Source organism: Myxocyprinus asiaticus, chromosome 17 (assembly GCF_019703515.2).
Source record: "Myxocyprinus asiaticus isolate MX2 ecotype Aquarium Trade chromosome 17, UBuf_Myxa_2, whole genome shotgun sequence".
NCBI lineage: Eukaryota > Metazoa > Chordata > Actinopteri > Cypriniformes > Catostomidae > Myxocyprinus > Myxocyprinus asiaticus.
Window position 1 is genome coordinate 12,360,840 of NC_059360.1, and position 9,514 is coordinate 12,370,353.

Sequence of the window (9,514 nt, forward strand, 5' to 3'; positions counted from 1 at the left end):
CTTCATTTATTGTATGTTGCTTTATTGATTATATGGACCCACTTTATATTACGTGGCCTTAACTACTATGTACTTAACCATGTCAGGGCTCCAGACTGCAACTAAAATGGTCGCAAATGCGACCAAAAATAATTGATTGCGACAATAATTTAAAATCTATTCGCCATTGGCAGCAGTCGGGTTTTGTGTGTCCATATGCGGTTTCGTCAGATATCATCTTATGAGATATTGACTGCGTCTTTAGAGTGCACACCACCAATGTGTCTCGAGCTGCTTTTCACCCGCTTTTCATTGAACTGTTGTATAAGCAATAAATAAATAAATAAGTACTGCTGTGATTACCTATGGCACTCGGCCTGTGGCCAAATCACAGCAGTGCTGATATAGTGCCATATCGCACTCTTACTCATGTGATATTTCTTAAATATACTGCTCTGGAAAAAGAGGCCACTGCAAAATGATCAGATTCTCTAGATTTACTATTTATAGGTAGAAGTTTGAGTAAAATGAACATTCTTGTTTTATTCTATAAAGTACTGACAACATATTTCCCAAATTCCAAATAAAAATATTGTCATTTAGAGCATTTATTTGCAGAAAATGAAAACTGGTCAAAATAACAAAAAAGATGCAGTGTTTTCAAACCTCGAATAATGCAAAGAAAACAAGTTAATATTTATTTTAAACAACACAATACTAATGTTTTTAACTTAGGAAGAGTTCAGAAATCAATATTTGGTGGAATAACACTGATTTTCAATCACAGCTTTCATGCATGCTCTCTACCAGTCTTTCACATTATGCACTCCTGGCGCAAAAATTCAAGCTTGTGGCCATCCATCTTCCTCTTGATCACATTCCAGAGGTCAGAGCAGTGATGAGCTCACAAAATTCATAGAATTTATTACCAAAATACTATTAAAATTGATTACCTGAAAGACTCAGAACAAAGACATAGTCACAGAGACTTATCGTTAAGGTCTGTGATTGTCAAAGCAGGCCATACTTTCCCAGACGCAAAGATAATTGTGTCCACTCAGCTGCCTAGAAAAGTCTTCCACCCCAAAACCATAAACAACATCAATGCCAGTATTTCAAGAGACTGCGCTCTCAGGCCCAGTGTGCACATCGCCCATCACCCATTCCTCAGAGCAGAAACACTATGACCATGTGCACCTCAAGAAAGAGTAAGCACCGGTTTTTGCCAAGATACTTAAAGGGGCAGTGGTGGCTCAGCGGTTAAGGCTCTGGGTTACTGATCAGAAGGTTGGGGGTTCAAGCCCCAGCACTGCCAAGATGCCACTGTTGGGCCCTTGAGCAAGGCCCTTGACCCTATCTGCTCCAGGGGTGCTGTATCATGGCTGACCCTGCACTCTGACCCCAGCCTAGCTGGGATATGTGAAAAAGAAGAATTTCACTGTATATGTGCAAATGTATAGTGTGTGATAAATAAAGAAAATTATTATTAATTATAATTATAAAGATATTGCTCTAAATCGGGTCACCACACTGAGCCACCTAAGCAGCAGAGGTTGGGCAGGCTCTTACAGACCAAGACTTGTAGAGCAAGTACAACTCAGATCAAGACCTACACACCAGAACCACAGCAAAAGAGCTCCATTCAGACCGCCATCCCACTATCCACAGCACAGCTCACCACAGCAACTAAATTTCAGGAAGAGAAGCAAGTCCCAACAGAGATCTGAATCCGTACTCCAACCTCAGATGGTCAGCTCCACCTCAAACACAACAGCGCCACCACAGACAAGACAGCAGGATTCTACTGCTGTATCATATCTACATGACCCTCATACTGATTGACACAGCTATGTGGAGGTCCTTAGTGGAACAACAGGGCCTAGTGATATGAAGGACATCAGACAGATGCTTGGCCTCATCTGTTCTCACCTTATTGGACAAGGACAATGGTGAGGGGGGGAAAAAAACAACAACAGTGGTTAGGAGGGAAAATAAAGTTCATGCATTGCATAAACTGTAAGAAAATATGTGAAAATCAAATGCATACTGTTCAATGTTTTTATTATTATTATTATTATTATTATTATATTAAATATTATAATAATTTGGCAGGAGACATGGGACAAATTAAATCTGCCCACTGGTTGTCCCCCAGGTTATGGAGAAATGGCAGTCACCTCAAGAAAACTCCCTGGGGTCACACAGGGCAGAAACTCAGGAGGGATAATAATTTGGTTCAAATCAAAATATACAAATTTAATTGAAATGGTAAAACAAGAAGAAAATTATATCTGGCTAAAACTGAAAAAATATCTATTTACCAACTCCCAAAACATTTTTCTATGTGCAATTTACAGCCAAGGACTCATAAGCTCAATATTTAAAAACAGAGATAAAATGAATCCCCACAATTAACAATAGTCTGGGGAAAGTTTTTTGCAGCTTAATTAACTCAAGAACTATAGACGTCCTTACGAAACACAGAAAGAACAGAAAAGATTTAACTAAAGATTTGTGTTTGATGTACTCATGACTGCAGGAAATCAATGACATTTAAATTTGGAATTCACATCATTTGACTATTTAGTGACAATAATGTTTTACTATCATACTACTTTTAATATAAACTGAATTGAGTGTAACCTGTTTACATCCTTGTTGACCAGTTTTTAAGTATTTCAGTATTCAGAAAAGAACATTTAGGCCATGACAACTCTAAAGCCACTTTGCAGGTGCAAAAGACCTGCTGTGGTTAATTCTGCAGTAATAGTACTTACAGAGCTTTTTGTATTGTGGCATAACTGTATATCACACTGTGCAAACTAGCTGCACAGTAATAGACTGCACTGTCACTTGTTGCAAGATCATTGATTATAAAGGAGCCATTCTTAGCTCCATTTCCAGTTAGACTGATTTTTCCTTTAAATGTATCCTCTGGGAAATAATTGTTATTCCATATATATCCCATTAAAGTCAATCCATGGCCCAGTGTTTGTTTATACCAGAATATCATATTGTAACTGGCTATATTGTGTTTACAAACAAGTTCTGCAGTGTCTTTCTTGGTTTTAATTAGATTTGAGGGGCTCTGCTGAACACTGCCACTGTCGACAGAACCTGAAAAAAGAAACAAAGGAACAAATAGTGAAAAGAGCATAATGTAAAGTCATTGCCCTACTAGCATTATTTGTTTTATGATAATAGTAGCTGTTTACCTGTAAACAAAAAAAGTGTGAAAAAGAAAACTCTGAACATGTTGATTTGAGCTGGAGAAATATTCTAAGTGAGAAATGTTCAGTCTTTGTTGATTCTTTCTCCATCTGAGCATAGGAACGCCACCTCCACAAAATGTTTTCTACAGATTCTAGGGTGGACCCCTAGCGCCTCCAAACCACATGTTTTGTAAGTACTGCAATTTCATGCCAAGCATTTAGGCTTGTGGAGATTTACACATTTATTCTGTTAAGCTAGCTCAAATTTAAATTAAAAGGAAAGGCTGCATAGTTGAAGAAAGTCAGAAAGGAATATGAAACATCAAAAAGTAGATTTTGAAAATGAAACTGTAACATTGCTTGACGTCATGTTTGTTAATGATCAATGCTTGAATTTAACCTGACCTGACCCCGACCTGACATTTATGAAAAATACCCTTAATTAAAATCTACCTTTATTATATTGTTGAGCCCTGTCTGAATGTATACCAGTACTGTTTAATTGTATACACTTGTTTACCCAACAGCTTTAACAAAAATATGATTTTAATACTTAAGTTTAAATTTAGTAAGATACAGACTCTGTGACAACTTTCTGTGTGACAATTAACCAACAATTTGAACAATGCTTCAAATTGCTCATATTTAGTAGCACAGATAGGGGAGTACTAAATCTGTGTTTTTATCTGTGCTAATAAATATGACCAGTTTAATATATATATATATATATATATATATATATATATATATATATTTTTTTTTTTTTTTTTTTTTTTTTTTTATCAGACAAATGCTCAGTCAAATTAGGATTAAAATAAATGTGCAATGCCTTCTTGTGTTCATTATTGGCACTGAATGAAACCCTGCTGGTCCAGGTGTTGAGAGGTAATTTGCTGTGACTTTTAAAGAAGGTTTTTGTAATAGAAAGAGTTGATTCTGATCACTGTGTAATATGCTGCACAGAAATATGCTGCACTGTCATTCAGGTTGAGAGTGTTGATGGTTAGAGTGCCGTTTTTTCTTCCATCTCCCTTCAATTCAACCTTTCCTTTAAATTCAGACTCTGGGTAGTCAATCTGAAGATTAAGGTATCCCATGAACTTTAAGCCCATAATTTCCTGTTTGTACCAAAGAATGCTGTTATAGCTCTGTATGTTGTGTTCACATATGAACACAGCTGATTCATCTTGGTTCTTTATGAGGTCACCAGGAGTCTGGACAACAGTTTTACCAAGACTGACAGCTGTAATAAGAGAAAATAGACAAACACAGACAAAAAAATCTGAACATTTGTAACAAAGTAAACTAAGATTACATATTTAACTATTAAGAGTATCCAGATATGTTATTAGATTACCTGTGAGGCATATGAGTGAAATAGGAACGCTTAGAAAAATATTAGGCATGTTGTCTTAATCTGGTGGGTGACTCTGCTATGCATTAAATGCTGGGGAAGGAGGAAGTGACATCATCTTTGAGGGCACAGACAACAAATGTTGATTGTTAAAAAGAAATGAATTTCCTTTTCTCTTACAGGACTGTCTCTGTAGTTGCACTTGATAAAGACATGCAATGCTGAAAAGATTACTTCTGAAATGTAATCAGGTACTTATTACAAATTACACGACTTAAATTGTAATCTGTTGTGTAATCTTTTAGATTACATATTTTTGGCAATCTAACCTGGTTATTTTTGGACTACTTTTGGATTACCCGTTGCATATTTTGATGTAAATCGAATAATTAATTTAAAATGGATTAAGTACCAATTAACTCTCCTTTTATTAAATGTAAACATAAAATCAAACAGAAACTTTGTATTTGTCTGTTGCTGCATAAAAAAATATCCTTAAATGATCAGAAAAATAAATGTGCTTTTACACCATACTGAAGCATGGGCCAAGCTGCATTTGCATGGTACAAAAAACAAAGTTGCATGTAACCTACACATCTGAAATGTTTGTTTGTAACGTGTTTTTAAAGAAGAATGTGTGGAATTATGGACGAGGGCTTGTTTGAAATACATTATTTTTGATTTAGGATGCAAATAGAAACAGTTGGGCATGTATTTGTGAGAAACTAAATTTAAAACCGAAACCATATGCCCTGTGTGTACTGTATTTGTGGATTGAACTAAGCACTTGCAGTGCTTATGCAGTGCAATGTAGTGGATCAATTTATATATTTAGAGAACGTATATAAAGTTATACTAATATAGAAAATATGTGGAGTCTTTGAGATGTTTGAAAGATTGCATTGCTCAGTTATTTCGCCCCATCTCTTTGAAAGTCAATTTATTTTTGCACGTGGTCAAATGAGGAATGGGAGCGCTCTGTCTGCAGGAGCATTATTTGTAAATTACGCACTAGTTATTGTCTTTGACTGATTGCTGATGTAATCAAGAATGTAATCATGTAACCCATAAAATGTAACTGTTATCTGATTATGAACACTATAAAATGTTATGTAATCTAATTACAGTACTTGATTTTTGCAATCTGATTACATAATCCATATTACATGTAATCCATGGAAAAAATGGATTTGGACAAAAATGGGATTTGGACAATTAAGACACACTTAACATTTATGCATTTCATTGCATCATTTGTCATTATTTATGAAACCAAGTGGCATCTGTAGACAAATTATTCTAGATCAGAACTAACTTCACTTGTCTTTTCCAGTTTTGCAATTACTTTTAACCAAATGGTCCCAGTGTGATTTTTAATGGATGGATGAAGTCAGTTCCCTTCAGGTTCACACTGGTCTCCTAGCAGAGTAACCACAGGTGTAATTTGTAATAGGTGTATTGATAGGAATACATCAACTTGTGTTGTACAAACATAAAAAATATATTGCACGAAACACTGCTGATTATCTGTGACAGACTGCCCCCTTTGGGATTGTTAATTCTCTATTTTTCATGTAAAATATGCCAGGTGTTTTTGTACATCTCTCTCCAGTGTTTGATACACTGTGTTTGCTCACTGAACAGAAATATATGGCACTATCATCAGCCTGTACATTATTTACTGTGAAAGATCCACTTTCAGGAACATCTTTTTGAGCTGCAAATTTACTTTGATCATTATCTCCAAAGTCTGCAACCCCATAGCTTTTTGTGAGCACAATAAGTCTCATAGTCTCTCCTTGGCGCTGTTGGTACCAGTACATCTGACTGTAGTCAGCACCCTTATTGTGTGTGCAGTTCATCTCAGCAGAATTCCCCTTCAGTGCCAAAAGAATGCCTGGCCGTTGTGAAACACCATCTCCACTTGAAGCACCTGCAGAACAATGGTGAATAAATTATTTGTGTACAATATAGTCGTTCTATTGAAGTTTGGTCATACTCTGAAATAGTATTGCATACACTGGCTCCAATGAAGTGACAGGATCAGCAAAGCATCGATCATGATCATGTCAAAGCCTTGGTTGACAGTGAACTGGATCATTGTCCTGAAAGATTTTGGCTGTCGATACAGGATATGACATAGTTATTTGTGAAGTCAAGTCATTATCTCAGTTATAAGCCTGCTGACAGGAAATCCATCCTAAGCAGTGTGACATATAAGGGTGAAGTCACTGTCACCAAGGACAAACTTTTTTATTATTATTTTTAAAATCAGCATACAGTAAATGACAAAAATACACAAGGCGAAATGTGATTTTTAAATGTACAATTACATACCTAAAATGTACAATTTAAATTTACTTTAAATAAATATAAACACTCTCTCTCTCTCTCTCTCTCTCTCTCTCTCTCTCTCTCTCTCTCTCTCTCTCTCTCTCTCTATATATATATATATATATATATATAATATTCTTATGTTTTCTCTTTTGATTTTGTGAAATATGACTTAGTGAGTTTTGTGAGATAAATGCCATTTGGCAATTAATAAATATTAGGTAATAAGCATAATGCTTAAACATTGTGGTACCATATTAATGATGTGTCAAAAGATAACTATTCATAGGAAAGGTATGCAATTTAATAATATTAAAAGTCTATCCAAAATTACAAGAATCGTTAATTGGTACTGAATCAAACCCCACAGCTCCAGGTGCAGAGTTATAGTGAAGTCACTGTTAAGTTTATACAACAGATGGAGGTTTTTGTACTCAACAGAACTGATTCTGAGCACTGTGTAATATGCTGCACAGAAATACACTGCACTGTCATTCAGTGTGAGAGTGTTTATAGTCAGACTGCCATTATTCCTTCCATCCCCCTTCAATTCAACCTTTCCTTTAAATTCAGACTCTGGGTAGTCATTTTGTAGATTAAGGTATCCCATGAACTTTAAGCCCATAATTTCCTGTTTGTACCAAAGAATATGGTCATAGTTTTGTATATTGTGTTCACATGTCATCACAGCAGGTTCATCTTGGCTCTTTAAGAGGTCACGAGGAGTCTGGACAACAGTTGTACCGAGACAGACAGCTGTAATTAGAGAAAATACATGCATAAAATCTGTGTATTTACAAAAGCACAAGGTAATCTACATAGGTAGTGTAACAGTAGCATACATTATAAACAATACAGTAAACTAAAAATGTTAAATTGGTCAAGATTACCTGCAAGGTATAATAAAGAATTAGAAACACTTAGAAGAATACCAGTCATGTTTGCTTTATGTGCTGGGTAACACTGCTATAAAATAGATAAAGGGGCCACTTCCATTAGGAAGTGATGTCATCTTTGTGGGCACTGACAAAAAGAGTTGGTGAGTTATGTACTGTAGATCAACAAAGTGTACAGATAGATTTTAAAAAGTAAGTACGACAAAGGAAAATTAATAATTATTTCCACTTTTTTTTCATCTGTGCCAATAATACAAATCATTACAAAATACTTTTTTATTTTATTTGGATTCTTTCCTTTATTTGTGTATTTATTTACTGTATGTATTTAGTTTTTATTGAGAATATTTATGAACACAGTGGGAGTTGTTTACATATTTAAAAAAAATAAAAAATCCTATGTAAAGAATTTAAATCCTTTTTGAAATATGTATATTTTTAAATGCTGCTGTAATTTAGCAATAATGGAGAAAGGGCTCCCTCTACTGTTCTTGGATGCCGAGGATAAAGCCTGTGTTGTACCGTATAACTTTGTATTGGTTTTCATAACCTTTATAGTGGTCAAATATAGTAGCAAGGCTTGTTCTGTTCCTACTGGGGATTGCTTAAACACTTACAGACATATTGGTGTACATGCAAACAGTTTCACTGTTATATAGCAATACTACAGTAGTACAACATTACTCCCTTATGAGGTAAACATTTGAGAGTTTGAGACTGTAACTCCCAGTTAAAGAAATATATTATAAACAACTATTTCTATAAAAACCATGCACAATACCTCAAATGATGGCAAAAAATCAAACCATAAGCCCTTTCTGCAGGTGAGTCAGTGCTGGTGTGGTTAGTCCTGTGACAGTGGCACAGAGAGCTTTTTGTATTAAGGTTTGAGAGTCTGTTTCACTGTAAAGTAGCTGCACAGAAATAGACTGCACTGTCATTACTTGAGAGGTCTTTTGTGACCAGAGAATTGTTCTTGGTTGCATCTCCTCTCAATTCAATTTTGTTTTTAAAATTATTTTCTACTTGTTCAGCCTGCACCAAGAGAAGTCCCATTAATGTTAATCCATGGCCCAGGGTTTGTTTGTACCAGAGTATCACAGAGTATCGTAGCTTGATAAACTGTATAGGCACTGTGCATAATCTCCTTTAATTTTAAATACATCTGAAGGACTCTGGTGAACTTTGGTACTGAAGACAGAGCCTAAGTAGAAAAAAGAGAGAATGAAATAGAGAGCGCATTTCAGAGAATACACCACAACAACATCTGTAATATACAGTAAGTCCCTTTCTTACTGGCAGTACTAAAGCCCGTTTTAGGTACTTTCCCCCGGGACTAGTACTTTTTGTCGCTTTCACACCAAAGGAACTATAGATCTTCAGAGACATTTTGGGGGGATTTTTAGCTCCTACACCAGAGTAGATACTTTGGGGGCATATAGGGACTGTTGGAGACTGTGGGAGGTGCTGCAGCCTGTGACTGGTCAAAAACCTATGACTAACAAAGCATTGAGAAAGGAGAGGAGTCCACAGCTGCCATTGTGAACAACTAGCTGCTAGCATGCTACTCAGAGGATTTTACAATTTCCTTAGCAGAAACAAATAAAACCAGCAAAGTATACAAAGAGGATCACCCATTTCAGTGTGTGTGTGTGTGTGTGTGTGTGTGTGTGTGTGTGTGTGTGTGTCTTCATCGGGAGACACACTGAGTTTTCATCCAGATGTACTGTTTGTACTGT

The 9,514-nt window shown here is 35.8% G+C and overlaps 2 gene segments (V, D, J or C); both read right to left on the reverse strand.

The window, feature by feature from the left end:
- Nucleotides 1-4,093: 4,093 nt before the first annotated feature.
- Nucleotides 4,094-4,626, reverse strand: LOC127454713 (T cell receptor alpha variable 36/delta variable 7-like). The segment is given in 2 exon segments: nucleotides 4,094-4,434; nucleotides 4,549-4,626. Coding segments are annotated over 2 exon segments (390 nt in total).
- A 1,263-nt stretch (nucleotides 4,627-5,889) lies between these two features.
- On the reverse strand, nucleotides 5,890-6,853 carry LOC127455222 (Ig kappa chain V-VI region NQ2-6.1-like). The segment is given in 2 exon segments: nucleotides 5,890-6,478; nucleotides 6,565-6,853. Coding segments are annotated over 2 exon segments (492 nt in total).
- Nucleotides 6,854-9,514: the final 2,661 nt, after the last annotated feature.